The 25,447-nt window shown below is 49.7% G+C and overlaps 1 long non-coding RNA gene and 1 gene segment (V, D, J or C); one reads left to right on the top strand and one right to left on the bottom strand.

Moving 5' to 3' along the window:
- The window catches only part of LOC142829702 (uncharacterized), a 415,915-nt gene that overhangs the window by 54,166 nt on the left and 336,302 nt on the right, over positions 1-25,447 (bottom strand). Inside the window, exon 4 of one of the 2 annotated variants that reach the window (XR_012904444.1) lies at positions 15,534-15,639. The exons of the other annotated variant lie outside the window; for it this stretch is intronic. This is a non-coding gene — a long non-coding RNA (uncharacterized LOC142829702). The remainder of the gene's footprint in view (positions 1-15,533; positions 15,640-25,447) is intronic. 2 annotated transcript variants of the gene reach the window in all.
- Positions 17,527-18,207, top strand: LOC112543630 (immunoglobulin kappa variable 3-11-like). The segment is given in 2 exon segments: positions 17,527-17,584; positions 17,786-18,207. Coding segments are annotated over 2 exon segments (357 nt in total).

Raw genomic sequence — 25,447 nt, 5'->3', positions numbered from 1 at the left:
GCCAGTTCCAGTGTTGGCAGCTACATGGCCTGGTACCAACAGAAATCAGGACAAGCTCCTAAACTCCTCATCCACAGCGCCTCCACCCGTCCCTCTGGGGTCCCAGACCGGTTCAGTGGCAGTGGGTCTGGCACCGACTTCACATTCACCATCGGCCGGGTTGAAGCGGATGATGCTGGAGATTATTACTGTCAGCAGCATGCCAGCTACCCTCTCACACAGTGATACAGACCAGCACAAAAACCTCCCTGCTCTGTTTGGTTTCAGATGCTCACACACAGATTTCAGCTGCTTCTTTTGTAGCTTCCTGGTCCAGGTGCTTCTGCAGCCTTGTAGTGGGGTGGATGTGTGTGTGTTAGACTTGGGTCCCTTCCCTCTTCACTTTAGAGCTTAGTCCTTTCAGATGCTCCCTCCCACTCTGTGGTTCAGAACTTTTCCCTCAACCGCCATTGCTCCCCTACTGCTAACAGGGATCTGCTCTTATGGGCTGTATCCAGCTTCTCACCAACAGCAGCTGACACTGCTAGTAGCTTTTGATTGAACTGAGAAGACAGAACTGTACTGCAGCTTCTCACCGCACCCTGAGTGACACTGCAAGAGTCTACTCCGTGTTTTCAAATATTAGCAGCTGAAGGGCTCCCATCTGGATTTAAAATCTTTAATGGGCCCTCAAGTCCCTGCCTCTGCCCCAGGTCCCATCCTCACTCCATCTTTTCTCACCCCCACTCCAGTCCTTCCCCAATTCGCCTGCCTCCTCCATTTCTTCCTGTCCTCCAATCCAGCCCTTCCTCAGGCCTCCCCCCCACCTCTTTCCACCTCCTAACCGACCCTGCCCCTCCTTTTCCAGCCCCTCCCCCAAACATCCTCTGTCTCCTCTTCTCCTGCTCCATCTGAGCACCTCCTGCATGCTCCTCAACAGCTGTGCCTTGGAATGCAGGAGGCCTGGGGAAGAAGAGAAAGGAGTTGATTCATGGAGCCTATAGACCCGCTGGCGTATCCTTGCAGGCCCGTGGGAGTACAGGCACCCTATTCTGAGAAACACTGGCCTAAGTGAACAAGTCAGACTGAATGCTGCTGTATGAACCAGCTTCTTATCTAGCAAAACATAGGGACGTAGAAGAGAGTCGATTAGTCGACTGCCCGATAAGCCCAGGATTACCAGGTGGTCGAGTTGACAACTTGCACTTCCCCCAACCTCTTGCTGCCTCTACATGAGCAAGGCAGAGATAGAGGCAGCAAGGGAGGGTTGGGGGTGCAGGAACTGGAGCTGGGGGGAGCCTGCTTAAAAAGTGGTTCCCCCAGCACTGTCTCTGTGGGGCAGTTGAAGGAGGACAGGGGAGGCAGAGCCACAGCGCGGGATCCTGCACGAACCAGGAAGGCTGAGTCCTGGCTTGGGCCCTTTTCCAAACCTACCCCTGCTATCGCTCTGCAGTTTAAATGTAGCAGGGGCTGGGCTGCCTGCATGCCCCTTATCGACTCTTTGTGCACTTAATTCAAATTGTACTGAGTGCACGATTAGTCATTTACTCCCTATTTAACACCCTTAGCTAAATGCAGTCACTGAGGCAGCTCCCCTTTCCTGGAAGAAACACCTTGGAGGACTGAGACTCTGTGATACTGGCTACTCTGACAAAAATGGAACCCAGACCTGCTCACTGGTCCCCAGAGTTCACAGGCCATGGGAGTAAAAACACTTGAGCCCACCTCAGCCATTTGCCATCCCCGGAGCTGCCCGAGGATGAATTCTGGGTCCCATTTATGCCAGCAAAGGTGCAGTCAGTGGGATTTCGGGTGCTAAGGCAGCAAAAGGACAAACACAGAAATCACTAGATGTGAGCTGTGGTCGATCCAATCCAACATCACTCCCCAGCCCTGGCGCCTCATAGAAAGACACAAAAAACCCTTCAGAAGAAATTAGAGAAAACCTGTCTCCTAGGAAAGTTTATTCCTCACAAGACCAGCTCTCCATGGCATTCGCCATCCGCAGCCAGAGCAAACCCAAGAGAAATTCTAACCAAAATCACTCCTGATATAAGCACAATGAACTCAGCCTCTATATTCACTCCTTTCCCCACCACCTTGTGGATTATCAGGCTGTAATTTATATTCAAAATCAGTCATGCAAACAGGTCTGGGCTTACCATGAGGCGAACTGAGGCGGCTGCCTCAGGTGTCAGACTGGTGCATATGTATTCGCTCTGCTCTAGATGCAAAGAGATGGTGGAGTGCTTTGCTAGAGGAAGGAGGTGCACAAGAGACGTAACAGGCAGGCAGGAGAAAAGGTGGCAGGGAGGTGTCATTTGAGTTCCCTGCCTCAGGTGCCAAAATGTTGTGGGCTAGCCCTGCAGCCAAAGTGCAAACGGAAATATTTCCAGTCACTCCATTGCTGATCTGTAGGAATTGATTTAATTCATTCAGACTCTGGGGTGCAGGACACAAATCTATTGCATGGGAGTGGGAAGAGATCTAATTTCAATTCACCTTCCCGATCAACAGTGTTGAAGATGAAGATCCTGTTATCAGCCAGGCTAGCACCTCCCTCTCACTGTGACACTTCTCACCACAAACCTTCACTAGTCTGCTGTGTCACTTTGCTCATTCAAACACCTTCTCTGACACAGAATCTTCTCAACAGCTGCTACACCATGACCATGTCCGTCCTTAAAGAGATAACTAAGGGCTTTTGCCTACTACTCTGAGTACCACTAGGGGGAGGAGGGTCTAACAATTGAGAGCACAGAGCTTATCTGTGGTTCCTTTTTTCAGTTCAGTGACAATGCAGCACATTTCACACAACTGATGGGAAAGAAGAAATTGGTTTCGGAAGAGAAGACGGGGATTCTTTCCTAATGACTAGAAACAACACTAGATTCCAGAACAGAGTCCACAGACACTGATCACCTTGCTAGACCCCAGGGAACTAGCATCCTAGGGAAAGTAAGGTGGGTGGAGGGGCTCTAGGAAAGAGAGAAAGAAGAGGAAAGGAAGAGGAAAGGGCAGCTTTAAATTTCACTCCTATCCCCAAGGGCAGAGCAGCAGACTTACACACTCCACATCAATGGCATATCAATCCCAGCACATCCGGGTGGTTTCCTGTCATTTCCTTCACTCTCCCTTTCAGTCTTTAAATCCCAGAGGGTAGAGATGCAGCCCTCAGGGAGGGGACAAAGTTTAGATTCTGCCCAGGCCTGGATCGCTTCACCATCCTGGTACGTTAGAGAAGCCCCTGCGTCTGCTGTAATTTACAGTTGTGTCCCCAGAGCCACCTGTCACACCCATACTAGCTCCTAGAGCTAGGAGTGAAAAGGTTATTTAGAAGAGACCGATGATGCTTTTCCATTTCTGTACATAATTCAATATCCATTGGCCCAGAGAGACAGACAGTCTGGAATATGGGAGACCCACGTACAAGCCCTGGTCCAATATCTATTTAATTAGTTACTCCAAGTGGAACAGCTCCACCAAGACAGATTTAGAGACACCTGGCCCACAGCACAGCCATCAGGGAACTCACCTGAAATCTGGCTTCCCACAGCTCAAATCCCTGCTGTAAATCAGACAGAAATGGGATTTCAAACAGCTGTGCACAGGTCAGTGTCCTCTCCACAGCGCTATTGCCACTCATGTAAAAGAGGGAGCAATCAGTCGGATTCTAGCCCTTCAGGAGAAAGGGATGACCTGCCCAGATCAAGTTGACAGCCATGAATTCCAAGCAGACAGGCACCTTCTCCCACCCCAGAGCGAGGGGCCTGACCTCGTGTGAGAGGCAGGGCTGAGGCCCAACCCGTCTTCTCAGCATCTGCCACCGGCTATTTTTGGCCGCTCCCTACTCAACATACTGCTCTGTGAATCCCTTTTTTGGGGGGAAGGAGGAACCTAAAATTGTCCCTGAGCCTTCTAGAGGGATCCATGTACCTAATGCAGGGCTGAAGATTCAACCAGCAGCAGGAACCTGGACTGTGCTGTTGTGACTCCCAAACCCCTTCATGCATTCAGCTGTGACTGACACAGGGGACACATGTCCAGTCGTGTGCACAGCTGGCTCTTGGATCACTCAGCGAGTGTCTGCTTCAAAGCAGAGCACTCCATCCTCGCCCAGCATCAACCCCTCCCTGTCATTGTACTGGGCCCCACTCAACATTGCTGAAGGCATCCCACCCCAAATGGGCCAACAAGTTTCCCAGAAAACCAGGGCTGCCTTTTTCCAGCACAGGAGATATTACAGCCCTCTCCGGCTAGGTGCTTATTATAATGGTTCTACCTGGATCTCAGCCTGGTTCAGGGACACAAAAACAGAGAACACAGAAAACAAAAACACAAAAAAATACAGAGAACCACTGCTCCACTGCTTCTATTCACTTGTACCCGAGGAGCAGATACTATACTCGGTGGTGCCAGCGCAAATCAGCACAACCTCCATTCTTATTATTCTGGTTCTACCCTGCTGCTGGGGTCTTAGCCTTTTTCAGGGCCAATCACTCTGGGAATGGTCACAATGATTAACACACTCACTCTCATTGAGGTTGAAGCAGACGATGGACAGCATCACCAATATGGTGTCAGCTCCCCTCACACTGATACAGCCCCATGCCAAAACCTCCTGGGTCCCTTCAGCTCCTGTGATTCCAGAGGAACAGCTTCTCCCTGCAGAGAAGCACGGGGCCAATGTGGCTGTTGCAATCCAGCTCACTGGTGTCTCTAGACTGATACGCGCAGGGCTAGACTCTGCTACCCCACAGAAAATGACCCTTTTGGAGGCTGCTAGGAATAGAACATGTGGCTGCAAGCAAAAGCATAGCCCACTGGTGCTAGGGAACCCAGCAGCAGAGAGGATGGAGGGGAAAAAGTCCTCGGGGTTTGACATTTGTCTCTGCTGAGGCCTTGTAAACTCTTGCGCTGTGACCTGGAACACTAAGGAGACCCTGACACTCTTGATCGACAGAACACCAAGCACAGGATGTCTGCAGGAGCACCCCCTTGGACAAACTGCACATGCTCACACTTGGAGCCTGTGTTCAATGTTGCCTTGCTACACAGTTTAATTTGTGTTAAAAAGGCAATTAAAAATCTGGCAAGGCCAGGCTAGGGAGCTTTCCCTGGAACAAAAAGTTGCCTGACCCAGAGGAACTCAAAATGGGCCTCATAGGGCTCAGTTTTTGTTTCATCCCCTCCACCAGCTTTTATTCTTTTCTTTCTGGTCCAGTCATAGGATGGGTCTCATGAGTGTTCAGTCTATTTAATGTGACCCTGGGTCTGCAGAGGGAAGGGACATTTACACAGAGCTGCTGCTTTGCATATTTCCACCCCAGTGACAGTCCCCTGTAGTTAAGAGCAGATATAAACATGTCACTTGAACCGTTTGTGCTTCTGAGCTCCACAGCTGCCAAGATGATCTCCCAGACTCAGTTTCTCTGGCTCCTTGTGCTCTGCATTCAGGGTAAGATAAACAACATGGGAAATTGGCTGAAATAATACCAGGCTGCAGACTCTCAGATTTTCCAATTCAAGCGATCCTTCCCAGTGGCGTTCATGGTGTCAGTGAAGGAAGGATACAAGATCCAGGTTTGTAATGAGTTAAAACTTATGAGATTTGAGTCATTGAATATTTCTTTTCTTTTAATGGTTTCTCTCATCCAGACTCCAGTGGGCAGATGGTGCTGACTCAGACTCCAGAATCCCTGGCAGTGTCTCCTGGAGACACAGTCACTATCCGCTGCAAAGCTAGTTCCAGTGTTGGCAGATGGATGTCCTGGTGCCAACAGAAATTAGGTCAAGTGCCTAAACTCCTCATCCACACCGCCTCCACCCGTCTCCCTGGGATCCCAGACCGGTTCAGTGGCAGTGGGTCTGGCACCGACTTCACATTCACCATCCGCAGGGTTGAAGCAGATGATGCTGGAGATTATTACTGTCAGAATCATAACAACTCCCCTTGCACACAGTGATACAGAGCAGCACAAAAACCTCCCTGCTCTGTAGAGTTTCAGTCTCTCACACACCATATTTCAGCTGCTTCCTCTGTAGCATCCTGGTGCCGCCTCTGCAAGTCTCCGCAAAGGCTGGGTTTGCGCCTGATTTGAGGACGTTCCCTCTTCACTCCAGAACCTGGTCCTTTCAAATGCTCCCTCCCACCATGTGCTTCAGCTCTTTTCTCTCAACTGCCATTGCTCCTCTACCACTAACAGAGAAGACAGAGACAGATCTGTACCCCAGCTTTATAAAACATCCTGAGGGACACTGCAGCAGTCTAACCCATGTGTTCAAATATTAGCAACTGGAGACTCCTATTTTGATATATCATTTTAACTGGGTCCCCAAGTCCTCCTCCCAACACCAGGCCCCACCTCTGCTGCATCTTTTCCCGCCCCACTGCATGGTTTTCTCAATACTCCTCGCCATCCCCACTTCTTCTTACATCCACTCCACCTCCTCCCTCTATGGCCCACCCCACCCGACCGCTCCCTGCCCTGCTCCATCCCCACCCCACCTCTTCCACTCCCTGCTCCAGCCCTCTCCATCTATCCTGCTCCACTTCCCCAAACATTCCCATCCCCAGTTTTTCCTTTCATCCCAACACCTGCCACATGCCACTGAACAGCTGTGCCTTTGTATGCAGAATAGTGATGGAGATGCAGCCGTGTGAGTCTGGTGCAGCTGAAACAAAAGACAGGACTATGCAGCACTTTAAAGACTAACAAGATGGTTTATTAGGTGATGAGCTTTTGTGGGCCAGACCCACTTCCTCACATCAATATGTGGAAGAAAACTGGCATGCAGGAGGCCTCCAGAAGGAGAGGAACGATTTAATTAGTGGGGCCCATACATCTCCTGCAGTATCCTTGCAGACCTGCAGGTGTCCATGCATTCCAGTTTGAAAATCACTGGCCTCCTCCAAACAAGTCACACAAAAGTGTTGGACGGTTCAGCTTCTTATCTAATAAAACACAATCACAAAACACAGCTCCCCTTTCGCAGAAAAATCCCCTCAGCAGGTGAGATTCTGTGATACCGTCTACTGTGGAAAAAATGGGACCCAGAGCTCCGCACCTATCCCCACCCAAACTCCAGGATTACCGGTCACAGTGGTAAAAACACCTGAGCCATTTGCCATTGCTGGAGCTGCCCCCAGGGTAAACTCCAAGTCCCATTTTCCCCATCACAGGTACAGTCACTGGGGTGGTGGGTGCTAGAACAAGAGGGGCATGAGCACAGCATTAAGTACACCTGAGCTCTGGTCCATCTACGGCCCACAGCTGCCTTCCAAGTGGTCTATGACCCAAGCTCAGCCTCCCTTTTTCCCCCCACAGCAGGGAGCATGCGCTGGCACTCCAGCTTTGTGCTCTGTCCTCTCTCGTGAGGTTGGAGCACCAGCACCAGATTGTCACTCGGGGAGAGGGAGAGAAACCATGAGCCTCCCCACCAGATCTGGCTTGCGGGGAAGCAGCAGAGCCGGAGATGGCTCAGCACACTGCTGCTCCCCATCTCCCTTCCGGAGTTGTGGGAACAGCAGCCCCCTTGGCCGGGAGGATGTGCCTTGGACATGGTGTCTATGAGCAGCACAGGGCATGAAAGCAAGTCCCCACCTTCTCTTCATGTCCAGACTCTGCACCCCACTCCCCTCACACACCCTCCCACCAAGACCTCACATATCTAGCCTGCTCTTGCACCCTCCACTGCTCCTGCACCCTTTCCCCTGGCCACCACTGCACCTTCCCTTGCTCTTGCCTCCCCCCCCCCCCCCCCGGCCAGACACCCTACTCCCAAGCCTGCTTCTGTACCCTATCTGCTGTGCAGACCTCGCACCCTCATCCCCTTCTGCACCCCATCTCCCACCCAGATCCAGCACTCCTATCCTTATCCCATTTATTGGCAGCCCTGTCCCACACACTAAACCCCTCATTTTGTCCCCACCCCAGAGACTAGGGGACCTGCAACATCCACTCACTCTGGAATGCCAGAAGAGTAAATCTGGCCTATGGGAAGTCTTGAACCTCAGTCCTCCCTTTCTCTTCCTCTCCCTCTCCCTCTCTGGGGCTAGAGCACTAGAGGAGTGAGCTATTTCAGTTGGGGACCTCATAAGTGAGGGTTGGGGGCTTTTGGAGGATTTTTTTGCTTCTCACTTATGTGGTCCCCAACTGATTATTCTGTGAGTCAATGGCCCCCAACCCAAAAAAGGTTCCCCACCTCGGCCATAAATAAAGAAAACATAGAAAACTTTTGTGAGTTGGACATAAATTAATATTTTAATTCAATTAAAATAAAGTTTGGTAAACTAACATGAAAAAGATAAAGCACTTAATCTGATTAATATATAAATTAATATTTTCTTTCTTATTGGTTAAATTAAACCATTCTCCCTAGCTGCAGCATTTGCAAAATGGATTAGGCATAATTAAGTAATTAACGGTGAGTTTCCAATAGCAGAAAGGTTTGCACTGAGCCAGTCAGGCTGCTGGTAAAAAGTTTGATCTAATGCAACATCACTCTAAGGCAATGGCCAGCCCTGCTGCTTAGGTGGAAGATACAAGAAAACCTTAAGTAGCAGTTAGGAGATAGCCTGGCCTCACAGAGAGCTTACTGTTCACAAGACCAGCTCTTAATGGCATTTGCTTTCTGCAGCCAAAGCAGATACCCAGGAGAAAATCTGATCAAAATCACTCCTGCTGAATGCACTATGAACTCAGCCTCTGTATGCACTCCCACGCCCCACTCACTACTGGAATGTAAACCTGTGATTTATATTCAGAATCCACCATGCAATGATGCAAACAGAAATATTTCCGTTCCCTCCATTGCTGATCTGTAGGTATTCGTGTGCACAGCTGTTCCTTGGATCACTCAGCGAGGGCTGTCTGCTTCAAAGCAGAGAGTTCCATCCTAACCCAGCATCAACCCCTCCCTGTCATTGCACTGGGACCTACTCAACACTGCTGCAGGCATCCTACCCCAAATAGACCAACAAATTTCCCAGAAAACCAGGGCTGCCTTTTCCGAGCACAGGAGACATTACAGCCCTCTCCGGCCAGGTGCTCTCTTAGAGGCAGCCTCCCACTGAAGTAATTAAATGTCTCCCTGTGGCTCACAAAAGCACAGAAGACGACAGAGAAGCTGACAGTCAACAGTGCTGAGCGCCACTGCGTCTGTTCTCTTGTGCCGGAGCAGCAGTTGCTCTACTGTTTGGTGCCAGCACAAATCAGCACAACCCCCATTCTAATTCTGGCTCTACCCTGCCCTCTGGGGCCTCAGCCTGATTCAGGGCCAATCCCTCTGGGAACAGTCACACTGATTTACACTCGCACTGTCAGTGTGGTTGAAGCAAACGATGGAAAGCATCACCAAGAAGGTGACAGCTTCCCTCACACAGTAATAGAGCTCCGTCCCAAAACCTTCTGGGTCTCTTCAATTCTTGTCATTCCACAGGAACAGCTGCTGCCTGCATAGAAGCCCAGGGCCAATGTGGCTGTTGCAGTCTAGCTCACTCCTCTGTGTCTAGACTGATATGCACAGAGCTAGACTCTACTACTGCACAGCGAGTAACCATTCTGGAGGCTGCTTCTGGGAATGGAGAGGGTAGCTGCAAGCCAAAACATAGCCCAGGAGTGCTAGGGAACCCAGCAGAGAGAGAGGATGGAGGGGTAGACTCCTCAGGGCTTTCCATTTGTCTCTGCTGAAGCCTTGTAAACTGTTCTGCTAAGACATGCAATGCTAAGGAGGCCCCAACACTCTTGGTCAATACAACAGCAAATGTAGGATGTCTGCAAGAGCACCCCCATGGAGAACCTCCCTACTCTCACATTCTGAGTCTGTGTTCAATGATGCCTTGTGCAGGAGTTTAATTTGTGTTAAAAAGACAATTGAAAATCTGGCAAGACCAGGCTAAGCAGCTTTCCCTGGAATGAAAAGCTGCCTGATCCAGAGGAACCCAAAATGGGCAGCGTAGGGTGCTATTTTTGTTTCTTTTCCACACCCAGCTTTTATCCTTTTCTTTATGCTCCACTCACACGATGGGTCTCATGGGTGTGAAGTCTATTCAATGTGACCCTGGGTCTGCAGAGGGAAGGGACATTTACACAGAGATGCTGCTTTGCATATTTCCACCCTAGTGACAGTCCCCTGCTCTTGAAAGCAGATATAAACATGTCACTTTAACCGTTTATGCTTCTGAGCTTCACATCTGCCAAGATGATCTCCCAGACTCAGTTTCTCTGGCTCCTTGTGCTCTGCATTCACGGTAAAAGAAATAAGTGGGGAAATTAGCTTAAATAATACCAGGTTGCAGATGCTCAGATTTTACTGTTCAAGCGATCTTTCCCAGTGGCATTTATCATGTCAGTGAAGCAGGGATACAGCGTGCATGTTTGTAATGAATTACACTGGATATTTCTTTTTCTTTTAAATGTTTTCTCCCATCCAGACTCCAGTGGGCAGATTGTGATGACTCAGACTCCAGAATCCCTGGCAGTGTCTCCTGGAGACACAGTCACTATCCGCTGCAAAGCCAGTTCCAGTGTTGGCAGCTACATGGCCTGGTACCAACAGAAATCAGGACAAGCTCCTAAACTCCTCATCCACAGCGCCTCCACCCGTCCCTCTGGGGTCCCAGACCGGTTCAGTGGCAGTGGGTCTGGCACTGACTTCACATTCACCATCAGCAGGGTTGAAGCAGATGATGCTGGAGATTATTACTGTCAGAAGTATAACAGCTCCCCTCTCACACAGTGATACAGACCAGCACAAAAACCTCCCTGCGCTGTAGAGTTTCAGACTCTCATGCACAGGATTTCAGTTGCTTCCTCTGTGGCATCCTGGTGCCGCCCTCTACAAGTCTCTACACAGGCTGGGTATGTGCCAGATTTGGGTCCCTACCTGCTTCACTCCAGAACTTAGCCCTTTCAGATGCTCCTTCCACCATGTACTTCAGTGCTTTTCTGTCAGCTGCCATTGCTCCCCTACCCATATCAGGGTAGACAGAGAGAGTATAAAGCAACAGTCTAATCAGTGTGCCCAAATATTAGCAACTGGAGACTCCCATTACCACTTAAAAGTTTTAACGGTTCCCCAAGACTCCTCTCAGCCCCAGGTCCCACCCCCGCTCCACCTTTTCCCACCCCACTGCACCATTTCTTCAATGGTCTTCTCCAAATCCATTTCTTCCCATATCCACTCCACCCCTTCCTCCATGTCCCCACCCCACCTGACCGCTTCCTGCTCCACCCCCAACACATCTCTTCAGCCTTCCCCATCCATCCCACCCCCTCCCTCATACACCCCATTCCCACTTCCCCCCCTTCATCCCAGCACCTCCCATACGCCACTGAACAGCAGCGCCTTGGTATGCAGGAAGCCTGGGGAAGAAGGGGAAGGAGTTAATTAGTGGGGCCCATATATCTCCAGGAGTATCCTTGCAGACCGGCAGGCGTCCATGCATCCCAGGTTGAAAAACACTGGCCTCATCCAAACAAGTCACACAAAGGTGCTGGATGGCTCAGCTCCTTATCTAGCAAAATACAATCATTGATGCGGCTCCCCTGTCGTAGAAGAAAGCCCTCGGCAGGACTGAGACTCTGGGATACCGGTACTGTGGCAAAAAAAGGAACCCAGAGCTCCGCACCTATCTCCACCCAAATTGTCGGGCTACAGGTCACAATGGTAAAAACACCTGATCCATTTGCAGCCACTTTTACTGCCCCCAGGATGAATTCCGGGTCCCATGTTCCCCATCACAGGTGCAGTCAGTGTTGTGGTGGGTGCTGGAGCAGGAGGGGAATGAACACAGCAATCACTAGACCTAAGCTCTGGTCCATCTAATTCAGTGGTTCTCCAACTGCAATGCGTGGACCACTAGTGGTCTGCAGCTGCCTTCCAAGTGGTCTGTAGCCCAAGCTCAGCCCCCATCTTTCCCCTGCAGCAGGGAGCTTGCACTGGAGCTCCAGCTTCCTGCTCCACCTACCCCGTGAGATTGGAACACCAGCGCTGGCTTGCTGCTATGGGCAGGGAGGAGAAAGCCCTGAGCCTCCCCACTGCATCTGGCTCACGGGGAAGAAGCAGGGGAAGAAGCAGCTCAGTGCACTGCTGCAACTCCTCTCCCTCCCTCAGTTGTGGGAACAGCAGTGCAAGGATGCGTGGCCTGGGGAATTTCCCTGCTGCTCCCATTGGCCGGGAGGACATGCCTTGAGACCGATGTCTGGGAGCTGCAGAGGGCATGAAAGCAAGTCCCCACCTTCCCCTCATGTCCAGACTCTGCACCCCACTCTCCTCACACACCCTCCTATCAAGACCCTGCACCTCTAGCCTGCTCTTGCACCCTCCATTGCTCCTGTACCCTTCCCCCTGGCCACCACTGCACCTTCCCTTGCTCTAGCTCCCTTCCCCTGGCCAGACACCCTATTTCCAGCCTGCTCCTGCACCCCACCTCCTGCCCAGATCTTACACCCTTAGCCCCTCTATTCCTCACCTCCCGCCCAGATCCTGCACCCCCATCCTTATCCCACTTGTTGGCAGCCCTGTCTTGCACACTGAACCCCTCATTTTGTCCCCACCCCAGAGCCTAGAGGATCTGAAAAATCCACTAACATTGGAACCGCAGAAGAGTAAATCTCCCCTATGGGAAGCCCTGAACCTCAGTCCTACCTGTCCCTTCCTCTCTCCCTGTGGGGCTGGAGCACCAGAGGAACGAGGTATTTCAGTTGGGGGCCACATAGGTGAGGGATGGGGGGTCTGGAGCATTTTTTTCCTTCTCAATTGTGTGGTCCCCAACTGATTATTCTGTGAGTCAATGGCCTCCAACTCAAAAAAGGTTCCCCACCTCGGCCATAAATAAAGAAAACATGGACAACTTGTGTGTTGAACATAAATTAATATTTTACTTCATTTAAAAGAAAGTTTGGTACGCTAATATGACAAAGTGAAAGCTCTTAATCTGATTAATCATTTAAATTAATATTCTCCCTAGCTGCAGTACTTGCAAAATGGATTAGGTATGATTAAGTAATTAACAGTGAGTTTCCAATAGTAGCTGCTGGTCTGCAGAAAGGTTTGCACATAGCCATGTAGGCTGCTGGCAAAAAGTTTGATCTAATGCAGGGGTGTCCAAACTTTTTTCAAAGAGGGCCAGATTTGAAGAAGTGAACATGCGTGAGGGCCGTCCCCGCACTCTCAGCCCCAAGGCAGAGGGCCCGCAGGGTCGGAGGCGGGCGGAGAGCGCAGGGCATGCCGGCCTCACGGCGGCCCGGGGGCAGGGCGAACCCGCAGCCGAGCGGGGGAGCGGGGCTGTGGACGTGCCCTACAGGGCAGGCTCTAGGGCCGCGGAGGCCATGGGCGGCGGCGCGGCCGGAAGCGGCGCGCTGGGCACGCCAGTTCAAAAGAGCGCCGGGGAGCCAGGAGAGGGAGGAAGCGGGGGCCGTATTAAATTGGAACACGGGCCGCAATTGGCCCGCGGGCCGGACTTTGGACATGCCTGATCTAATGCAACATCACTCTCCAGCAGAGGCCAGACCCTACTTCATAGGAGGAAGACACAAGAAACTCTTCACTAGCAGTTAGGGGACAGTCTGGCTTCATGGAAAGTTTACTCTTCACAAGACCAGCTCTCCATGGCATTCTCCCTCTGCAGCCAGAGCAGAAACCCAAAAGAAAATCTGACCAAAATCACTCCTGCTGGAAGGTCTATGAACTCAGCCTTTATTTTCACTCCCTCCCCTGCTGCCTGGTGGAATATAAATCTGTAATTTTTATTCAGAATCCACCATGCCAAGATGCAAACAAAAATATTTCCATTCACTCCATTGCTGATCTCTAGGTATTGACTGAATAATAAGAGAGTCAGATGTTCAGACTCCAAAGGGGCAGGGCAGTTAATGATTCTTCACAGTGGCGCCCCTGAGGCTAGAGACATTGTAGAGGCAGTGGGTAGAGATCTGATTTCCCTTCACCTTCACAATCAACAGTGTTGAACCTCAGATCCTGTTATCAGCCAGGCTAGCGCCTCCTTCTCACCATAAGTCTTGTCACCACAACCCCGCTGGGCTGCTCTGTGGCTTTGCTCATTAAAACATCGCTGCTGTCACAGAATCTTCTCAACAGCTGCTGCTCCTGCAGCCTCAATGACCATGTCAGCCCCAAAGAGATAACTAAAGTCTTTTGCCTGCCTCTCTGAACACCACTAGGGGGAGCAAAATGCAGGACAATGTAGCACTTTAAAGACTAACAAGATGGTTTATTAGATGATGAGCTTTCGTGGGCCAGACCCACTTCCTCAGATCAAATAGTGGAAGAAAGTAGTCACAACCATATATACCAAAGGATACAATTAAAAAAATGAACAAATATGAAAAGGACAAATCACATTGCAGAACAGGAGGGAGATGCAGGGGGGGGGGGAGGAGGAAGGAAGGTAAGTGTCTGTGAATTGATGATAATTCACTAGGGGGAGGAGAGTCTAACAATTCAGAGCACAGAGTTTAACCCTTGGTTCCTTTGCTTCGCTTAAGTGAGAGTGAAGCACATTTGACACCATTGATGAGAAAGAAGAAATAGGTGCATGAAGGGATGATGGGGGCTCTTTGCTAGTGATTAGAAATAACACCAGATTTCAGAACAGAGTCCACAGATACTGATCACCTGGCTACTCCCAGGGTATGTCTACACTACCCTCCTATTTCGAACTAGGAGGGTAATGTAGGCATACCGCAATTGCAAATGAAGCCCGGGATTTGAATTTCCCGGGCTTCATTTGCATAAGCGAGGTGCCGCCATTTTTAAATCCCCGCTCGTTCGAACCCCGTACCGCGCAGCTACACGGGGCACAAACTAGGTAGTTCGAACTAGGCTTCCTAGTTCGAACTACCGTTACTCCTCATTCCACGTTCGAACTAGCGGGGTAGTGTAGACAGAGAGCAGACAACCTAGAGAAAGCAAGGTGGGTGGAGAGGCTCTAAGAAAGAAAGAAAGAAAGAAAGAAAGAAAGAAAGAAAGAAAGAAAGAAAGAAAGAAAGAAAGAAAGAAAGAAAGAAAGAAAGAAAGAAAGAAAGAAAGAAAGAAAGAAAGAAAGAAGGGCAGTTTTAAATTACACTTCTCTCCCCAGAGGCAGAACAGCAGATTGACACACTTCACATCAATGGCATTTCAATCCTAGCACATCAGGGTGGTTTCCTGTCATTTCATGTACACTCTCTTTCAGCGGGGCAGAGATTAACCATTCTGCCCATTCCTGCATTGCTTCAGCATTCCAATCAGTTAGAAAAGCCCCTAGGCCTCTTATAATTTACAGCTGCCTCCGCAGACCCACCTGTCACAAACACACTAGCTCCTAGTGCTGGGCATGAAAAGGTTATTTAGAAGAGACCAATGACACTCTTCCCTTTCTGTACATTATTCAATATCCATTGGCCCAGAGAGACAGACAGCCTGGATTATGGGAGACCCAATTCAAGGCCTGGTCCAATGTCTATTTAATTAGTTACTCCAAGTGGAACAGATCCACCAAGACAGATTTAGGGACACGTATCCCACAGCACGGCCATCAGGGAACTCACCTGAAATCTGGCTTCTCACAGCCCAAATCCCTGCTCTAAATCAGGCTGCGACAGGATTTCAAACAGCTGTGTACAGGTCAGCATCTTCTCAGCTCTACTGCCATTCCTATAAAAAAGGGAGCCATCAGTCGGATTCTAGCCCTTCAGGAGAAAGGCCTGACCTGGCTGAGGTGCCCAGATCCAGAAATGGGTGTTGACAGCCATGAATTCCAAGCAGACAGGCACCTTCTCCCAGCCCTGAGCGAGATGCCTGCCTTTGAGAGCCAGGGCTGAGGCCCAACCCGTCTTCTCAGCCACTGGCTGTTCTAGGCCACTCCCTACTCAATGTGCTGCTCTGTGAATACCTTTTTTTGGCACCTAAACTTTCCCTGGGCCTTCTAGAAGGATCCAGGTACCTAACGCAGGGCTGAGGATTCCACCAGCAGCATGAACCTAGACATTCGCTGTTGTGACTCCCAAACCCTTCATGCATTCAGCCGAGACCGACACCAGGGACACACGTCTAGTCACGTGCACAAGTGTCTCTTGGATCACTCAGCGAGGTTTGTCTGCCCCAAAGCAGAGCGCTCCCTCCTAGCCCCAGCATCAACCTCTCCATGTTATTCTACTGGGACACACTCAACACTGCTGCAGGCATCCCACTTCAAAGGGACCAACAAGTTTCCCAGAAGAACAGGGCTGCCTTTTCCCAGCACAGGAGATTTACAGCCCTCTCTGGCCAGGTGCTGTCTGAGAGGCAACCTCCCACAGGAGTAATTAAAGGTCTCCCTGTGGCTCACAAAAACACAAAAAAATACAGAGAACCACTGCTCCACTGCTTCTATTCACTTGTACCCGAGGAGCAGATACTATACTCGGTGGTGCCAGCGCAAATCAGCACAACCTCCATTCTTATTATTCTGGTTCTACCCTGCTGCTGGCGTCTCAGCCTGGTTCAGAGTCAATCACTCTGGGAACGGTCACACTGATTAACACTCTCATTCTCAGTGCGGTTGAAGCAGACGACGGAAAGCATCACCAATAAGGTGTCAGCTCCCCTCATACAGTGACACAACCCTGTGCCAAAACCTCCCAGGTCCCTTCTACTCCTGTGATTCCAGAGGAACAGCTTCTGCCTGCAGAGAAATACAGGGCCAATGTGGCTGTTGCAGTCCAGCTCAGTGCTCTGTGTCTAGACCAATACGCACAGAGCTGGACTCTGCTACCGCACAGCAAAAGACTCTTCTGGGGGCTGCTGGGAACAGAGAGGGTGGCTTCAAGCAAAAGCATAGCCAAGGGGTGCTAGGGAACCCAGCAGCAGAGAGGATGCAGGTGGCAGACTCCTCTGGGTTTTACATTTGTCTCTGTTGAGTCCTTGTAAACTGTTGTGCTGTGACCAGGAATAGAGGCAGCCCTGACACTCTTGATCGACAGAACAACAAACACAGGATGTCTGCAGGAGCATCCCCTTGGAGAACCCGCACATGCTCACATTCAATATGTTCAATGTTGCCTTGTTATGTAGTTTAATTTGTGATAAAAAGACTATTACAATCTGGCAAGGCCAGGCTAGGGAGCTTTCCCTGGAACGAAAAGTTGCCTGATGCAGAGGAACCCAAAATGGGCACCGTCCATAGGGCTCTGTTTTTGTTCAATGTTTTCTTGTGCAGGAGATTAATTTTGTTAAAAATTGTATGCCCAATCTGGCAAACCAAAGGTTAGGGAGCTTTCCATGAAATAAAAAGGTGTCGGATCCAGAGTAACTCAAAACAGGTGGGTTAAGGCTTGCTTTCTATTGTTCTCCACCCCCAGCTTTTATTCTTTTCTTTCTGGTCCACTCACAGGATGGGTCTCCTGAGTGTTCAGTCCATTTAATGTTACCCTAGGACTGCAGGAAGAAGGGACATTTACACAGAGCTGCTGCTTTGCATGTTTCCATCCCAGTGACAGTCCCCTGTTGTTAAGAGCAGATATAAACATGTCACTTTAACCGTTTGTGCTTCTGAGCTCCACATTTGCCAAGATGATCTCCCAGACTCAGTTTCTCTGGCTCCTTGTGCTCTGCATTCAGGGTAAGAGAAATAAGATGGGAAATTAGCTTAAATAATACCAGGCTTGCAAACGCTCAGATTTTCATGTTCAAGCGATCCTTCCCAGAGGCATTCATGATGTCAGTGAAGGGGATACAATGTGCAGCTTTGTAATGAGTTAAAACTTATGAGATTTGAGTCACTGAATATTTCTCTTTTTTTTAAATGTTTTCTCCCATCCAGAATCCAGTGGACAGATTGTGCTGACTCAGACTCCAGAATCCCTGGAAGTATCTCCAGGAGACACAGTCACTATCCGCTGCAAAGCCAGTTCCAGTGTTAGCAGCTACATGGCCTGGTACCAACAGAAATCAGGACAAGCTCCTACGCTCCTCATCTACGATGCTTCCACCCGTCAATCTGGGGTCGCAGACCGGTTCAGTGGCAGTGGGTCTGGCACTGATTTCACATTCACCATCAGCAGGGTTGAAGCAGATGACGCTGGAGATTATTACTGTCAGAATCATAACAGCTACCCGCCCACACAGTGATACAGACCAGCACAAAAACCTCCCTGCTCTGTAGAGTTTCAGTCTCTCACACACAATATTTCAGCTGCTTCCTCTGTAGCATCCTGGTGCCGCCCTCTGCAAGTCTCCACACAGGCTGGGGACTGCAGACAGGGGAGTTGAAGAGGGAGAGCAAAGCGACCCCACCGCCGAAGAGGCTACCCGGTGAGAGTACAAGCTGTGGTGTGAGTGTGTGCCTGTGCCTGACTGTTTGAATTTTACAGTTTGAAGTGTGAATTGAGAGTCTGATTCCAGGTGAGTGCTAGCAGTTTCAGTTTCAGCTTCTGTGGCAGTTGGGACTGAGAGCCTGCCATTGTTCCCTTGATTGCCTCTGATTAGCCTCAGGCTCAGCCTTCCCCTGTGTGACTCAGAAGGGGGCAGGCCTGACCTAGGCAAGCAGGCTTTAAAAAGCCAGAGCAGTGCGACCAGGGGAGCGAAGCGGACAGGGGACTGCAGACAGGGGAGTTGAAGAGGGAGTGACTGATGGTGATGAAGACCCGAAGCGCTTGTGCCGGTACTTCTCCTGTCTCCTCCACCTGTGCCTGTATCCAGACAGAGAACCTGAGCATGGATGCCTCTACCCAGGTCCTGGTGTGGTCTTGCTGTATTTGTGGCTTGCAATTCCCACTGAGTGATCTCCAGGCTGGGGGAGACAACCGTTGTGAAAGGTGCCTGCTGGTGGAATCTCTCAGGCAGCAGGTGGGAGAGCTACAGGAGGAGGTGGCCAGGCTGAGGAGCATTCGAAGCCATGAGGAATTCCTGGACAGTATTCCTGTGGAGTCCACGGAGGTCACTGTCCTAGGATGTGGGACTGTTGACCAGCCACTTATGGAGGAGGCGGTGGTGCAGGGTGAGCACTGGCAGCTGGTTACTTCCGGCAGCAGGCAGTGTTCCACCCCTGCTCCTAACCCCCCCACTGTGTTGTTACATAACCGTTACACTTTACTTTCAGCAGGAGACAAGGAGTCACCCCCCACAGTGGAGGAGACCAGGCCTTGCACCACCAAGGTTGAGCAGTCTCCTGCCACCACTGCAAGGAGGAAACGTAGAGTAGTGGTGGTTGGAGACTCTCTTCTGAGGGGAACGGAGGCACCCATCTGTCGCCCTGACAGCTCATCTCGAGAGGTATGCTGTCTGCCAGGGGCCCGTATCCGAGATGTTACGGAGGCATTGTCGAGGATTATCCGGCCCTCTGACTACTACCCCATGCTACTCATCCACGTGGGCACAAATGATACTGCCAGGTGTGACACTGAGCGGATCAAGTGTGACTACAGGGCTTTGGGAGTACGAGTGAAGGAGTTTGGAGCGCAGGTGGTATTCTCTTCTATCCTTCCTGTCAAAGGTAGGGGCCCGGGCAGAGAGAGGTGCATCCTGGAGGTGAATGCCTGGCTGCGACGATGGTGTCGCCAGGAGGGATTCGGCTTCCTTGATCACGGGGTGCTCTTCCAGGAAGGACTGCTTGGCGGAGATGGAGTTCACCTTTCCAGGAGCGGGAAGGCCTTGTTTGGACACAGACTGGCTAACCTTGTGAGGAGGGCTTTAAACTAGGTTTGTCGGGGGCAGGTGAGCAAAGCCCACAGGTAAGTGCTGAATGTGCGGGACTGGGAGATGGGTTGGAAATGGGGGGGACTACGGCCTATAATGGGAAGGAGAAAGGAGGGTCAGGGCACAACAGGGAGGCAAGATCAAATCAGTATCTTAGATGCCTATATACAAATGCGAGAAGTATGGGTAATAAGCAGGAAGAACTGGAATTGCTAACCAATAAATACAACTATGATATCATTGGTATTACAGAAACCTGGTGGGATGGGACGCATGATTGGAATATTGGTATGGAAGGGTACGGCTTGCTCAGGAAGGACAGACAGGGAAAAAAGGGAGGAGGGGTTGCCTTGTATATTAAAAATGTACACACTTGGACTGAAGTGGAGATGAACGTAGGAGATAGCTGTGTAGAGAGTCTCTGGGTTAAGCTAAAAGGGGTAAAAAACGAAGGTGATATCATGCTAGGAGTCTACTACAGGCCACCTAGCCAGGTGGAAGAGGTGGATGAGGCCTTTTTTAAACAATTAACAAAACTATCCAAAGCCCAAGATTTGGTGGTGATGGGAGACTTCAACTATCCAGACATATGTTGGGAAACTAACACAGCGAGGCACAGGCTATCCAATAAGTTTCTGGACTGCATTGGAGACAACTTTCTGTTTCAGAAGGTTGAAAAAGCTACCAGAGGAGAAGCTGTTCTGGATTTGGTTTTAACAAATAGGGAGGAACTAGTTGAGAACTTGAAAGTGGAAGACAGTATAGGGGACAGTGATCACGAAATAATAGAGTTCATGATCTTAAGGAAAGGTAGAAGGGAGACCAGCACAATTGAGGTTATGGATTTCAGGAAGGCAGATTTTGATAAGCTCAGAGAACTTGTAGGTAAGGTCCCATGGGAAGCAAGACTGAAGGGAAAAACAACTGAGGAGAGTTGGAAGTATTTCAAAGGGACGTTGTTAAGGGCCCAAAAGCAAACAATTCCGCTGTGTAGGAAAGATAGAAAATATGGCAAAAGACCAGCTTGGCTTAACAAGGAGATCTTGCATGATCTCAAAATAAAAAAGGAGTCATATAAAAAATGGAAACTAGGACAACTAACAAAGGATGAATATAGGCAAGCAACACGGGAATGCAGGGGCAAGATTAGAAAGGCAAAGGCACAAAATGAGATCAAACTAGCTACAGGCATAAAGGGAAACAAGAAGACCTTTTATAAATACATTAAAAGCAAGAGGAAGACCAAGGACAGGGTAGGCCCACTGTTTAGTGAGGAGGGAGAAGCAGTAACAGGGAACTTGGAAATGGCGGAGATGCTCAATGACTTCTTTGTTTCGGTCTTCACCGAGAAGTCTGGAGGTGTGCCTAACGTAGTGAATACAAGCAGAGAGAGGGTAAGTTTAGAAGATAGGATACACAAAGAACAAGTTAAAAATCACTTAGGAAAGTTAGATGTCAGCAAGTCACCAGGTCCTGATGAAATGCATCCCAGGATACTCAAGGAGCTGATAGAGGAGGTATCTGAGCCTTTAGCTATGATCTTTGAAAAATCATGGCAGACAGGGGAGATTCCAGAAGACTGGAAAAGGGCAAATATTGTGCCCATCTATAAAAAGGGGAATAAGAACAACCCAGGAAATTATAGACCGGTCAGTTTAACGTCTGTCCCAGGGAAGATAATGGAGCAGGTAATTAAGGAAATCGTATGCAAACACTTGGAAAGTAATAAAGTGATAGGGAATAGCCAGCATGGGTTTGTGAAGAACAAGTCATGCCAAACTAATCTGATAGCTTTCTTTGATAAGATAACGAGCCTTGTGGATAAGGGAGAAGCGGTGGATGTCATATACCTAGACTTTAGTAAGGCATTTGATACGGTCTCGCATGATATTCTTATTGATAAACTAGGCAAATATAACTTAGATAGGGCCACGATAAGGTGGGTGCATAATTGGCTGGATAACCGTAGTCAGAGAGTTGTTGTTAACGGTTCTAAATCCTGCTGGAAAGGGATAACAAGTGGAGTTCCTCAAGGGTCTGTTTTGGGACCCGTACTATTCAATATCTTCATCAATGATGTAGATATTGGGATAGAGAGTACTCTTATTAAGTTTGCAGATGATACCAAACTGGGTGGGGTTGCGACTTCTTTGGAGGATAGGGACATAATTCAAAATGACCTTAGCAAGTTAGAGAAATGGTCAGAGGTAAACAGGATGAGGTTTAATAAAGAGAAATGCAAAGTGCTCCACTTAGGAAGGAACAATCAGTTCCATACATACAAGATGGGAAGCGACTGTCTAGGAAGGAGCATGGCGGAAAGGGATCTAGGGGTCATAGTGGACCACAAGTTGAATATGAGTCAACAGTGTGATGCTGTTGCAAAAAAAGCAAATATGATTCTAGGTTGTATCAACAGGTGTGTTGTAAGCAAAACTCGTGAAGTCATTCTGCCGCTCTACTCTGCACTAGTTAGGCCTCAGCTGGAGTACTGTGTCCAGTTCTGGGCGCCACATTTCAAGAAAGATGTGGAGAAATTGGAAAGGGTACAGAGAAGAGCGACAAGAATGATTAAAGGTCTAGAGAACATGACCTATGAAGCCAGGCTTCATGAACTGGGCTTGTTTAGTTTGGAAAAAAGAAGATTAAGGGGGGACATGATAGCGGTTTTCAAATATCTAAAAGGGTGTCACAAGGAGGAAGGAGAAAATTTGTTCCTCTTGGTTTCTGAGGACAGGACAAGGAGTAATGGGCTTAAAGTGCAGCAGGGGAGGTTTAGATTGGACATTAGGAAAAAATTCCTAACTGTCAGGGTGGTCAAATATTGGAATAAATTGCCAAGGGAGGTGGTGGAATCTCCCTCTCTGGAGATATTTAAGAACAGGTTAGATAGACATCTGTCAGGGATGGTGTAGGTGGAGCTTGGTCCTGCCTTGAGGGCGGGGGGCTGGACTCGATGACCTCTCGAGGTCCCTTCCAGTCCTATTATTCTATGATTCTATGATTCTATGTGCCAGATTTGGTCCCCTTCCCTCTTCACTCCAGAACTTAGCCCTTTTAGATGCTCCCTCCCACCATGTACTTCCACCCTTTTCTCTCAGCTGCCATTGCTCCCTAGCACTAACAGAGAAGAGAGAGAGAGAGATCTGTACTCCAGCTTTATAATGCATCCTGAGGGACACAGCAATAGTCTAATCCACGTGCTCAAATGCTAGTAATGGGAGACTCCCATTTTGATATATCATTTTAACTGGGTCCCCATACACCCTTCCCTGTTACATGCCCCACCCCCACTCCACCTTTTCCCACCTCCACAGCACCATTTCCTCAATGCTCCTTGCCATCCGCACTTCTTCTTATATCCACTTCATGTCTACCTCCATAGCCCTACCCCACCTGCCCTCTTCCTTCTCTGCTCCACCCCTACCACACTCACCTCTTCCAGCCCTCTGCATCCATCCTGCCCCACTCCCTCAAACATTCCCATCCCCACTGGGCCAACAAGTTTCCCAGAAGAACAGGGTTGCCTTTTTCCAGCACAGGAGACATTACAGCCATCTCTGGCCAGATACTGCCTTAGAGGCAGCCTCCCACAGGAGTAGTTAAATGTCTCCCTGTGCCTCACAAAACACAGAAAAAGACAGAGAACTTGACAGTCAGCAGTGCTGAGCTCCACTGCTTCTATTCGCTTGTTCCCAAGGAGCAGGTACATTATTGTCTGGTACCAACACAAATCAGCACAACCTCCATTCTCATTATTCTGGCTCTCTCCTACCCTCTCAGGTCTCAGCCTGATTCAGGGCCAATCACTCTGGGAATGGTCACAGATCTGGGACATCTGGTTGCCCTAACCTGACACAGAGCTCAGCCACTGGGCATTCCTTGGCATCACTGGGGATGCTGATCCTGACAGCATGTCATCCAGCCCCATGTGGAATATAAATGTAAACCTGATGCAAATACTTACCAGCAGCTGTGCCCAACGCCACACTTACGCAGGAACCTATCCCTGCAACAAAGCCCATTGCCAACTCTGTCCACACGTCTGTACAGGCAATCTAACCACACAAGCCATAAAATCAGGGGCTCATACACCTGCACATCCACTAATGTAATATATGCCATCTAGTGCCAGCAATGCCCCTCTACCGTGCATATTGGTCAAGCCAGACAATCTCTGAACCAAGAATAAATGGATAGAAATAAGACATCCAGAATGTAACACACATAAACCTGTAGGGGAAAACTTTAACCTCTCTGGACATTCAGTAATGGAATTAAAAGTAGCCACTCCTCTAAAAAAGAGTGTTACCGGCTGATTACAAGAGGGAGACATCATCATATATATAGTAGCCCAGTGTCTGAGAATCTGTAATGCCGAAATGCTGGCTGTTCCCATTGGGCAGCGCTGTTGCTGAAATGCTGGCTGTTCCCTCTGGGCAGACAGCAGCTCCAGGCCCCACACCCTGGCCGTGAACATCATCGCCCTGCCCCCCTTCACCTCCCGCCATGATGCTCGGCTGACTTCTGCAGCGCTCAGCCAGGTCACCGTGTGGGAGCAAGCGGTACACGGGACTGTTTGGGCTCCGTGCCCCCCATGCAGCACGGGGAGTGCGGAGCCCAAATGGCCATTTGAGCTCCATGGTCCCCCTAGTGAGAGGCAGGAGGGGGAGGAGAGCTGAGGGAGAAAGAGAGAGAGAGAGAGAGAGGGAACGAGAGACCGGAGGCTCAGGAGAGAAGACGAACGTGGAGGAGAGACCCGAAAATCCCGTCTTATGACGGGCTAATTGGCTAGTATCTATAAAGTAGCTTATCTTACTCATCACTGAGGCTCCAGATAAGACACTGGGATGACAAGGACTCCAGAAGAAAAAGTCACAATTCGTTGCAAAGCCACTGCAAGTGCCGGGAACTGTACCGTCTGGTGCCAAAAGAACTCAGCACAAACTCCCTTCTTATTATTCTGTCTCTAGCCTGCCCTGTGAGTTCCCAGCCTGGTTTGGGGGCAGCCAGGCAAGGAAGGACTCTCACTGTCAGTGTGGTTGATGCAGACGATGGAGATCATCACCAAGAAGGTGGCAGCTTCCCTCACACAATGACACAGCCCTGTCCCAAAACCTGCCAGGTCTCTTCAACTCCTGTGATTCCACAGGAACAGCTGCTGCCTGCAGAGAAGCATGGGGCCAATGCGGCTGTTGCATCCAGCTCAACTCTCTGTATCTAGATTGATATGCAGAGGGCTAGACCCTGCTACTGCACAGTGAGTGACCCCTCTGGGGGCTGCTGGGAAAAGAGAGGGTGGCTCAAAGTAAAACTACAGCCCAGGTGTGCTAGGGAACCCTCCAGCAGAGAAGACCAAGTGGGCAAACTCATTGGGGTTTTCCATTTGTCTCTGCTGAGGCCTTATAAGCTGTTGGGCTGTGACCTGGAATTCTAAGGAGGCCCTGACGCTCTTGGTCAATACAACAGCAGACACAGGATGTCTGCAGGAGCATCCCCTTGGAGAACCTCCCTACTCTCGCATTCTGAGCCTGTGTTCAATGTTGTCTTGTGAAGGAGATTAATTTGTTAAAAATACTGTGGACAGTCTGGCAAGCGAAAGGCTAGGGAGTTTTCCATGAAATGAAAAGATGTTGGATCTAGAGTAACCCAAAACAGTTAGGTTAAGGCTTGATTTTAATCGTTCTCCACCTCCAGCTTTTATCCTTTCCTTTATTTTCCACTCACAGGATGGGACTCATGGGTGTTCAATCTATTCAATGTGACCCTGGGTCTGCAGAGGGAATCG

Source organism: Pelodiscus sinensis, chromosome 5 (assembly GCF_049634645.1).
Source record: "Pelodiscus sinensis isolate JC-2024 chromosome 5, ASM4963464v1, whole genome shotgun sequence".
NCBI lineage: Eukaryota > Metazoa > Chordata > Testudines > Trionychidae > Pelodiscus > Pelodiscus sinensis.
The sequence above is the reverse complement of the archived record's forward strand: the minus strand, read 5'-3'. Positions and strand labels throughout refer to the sequence as shown.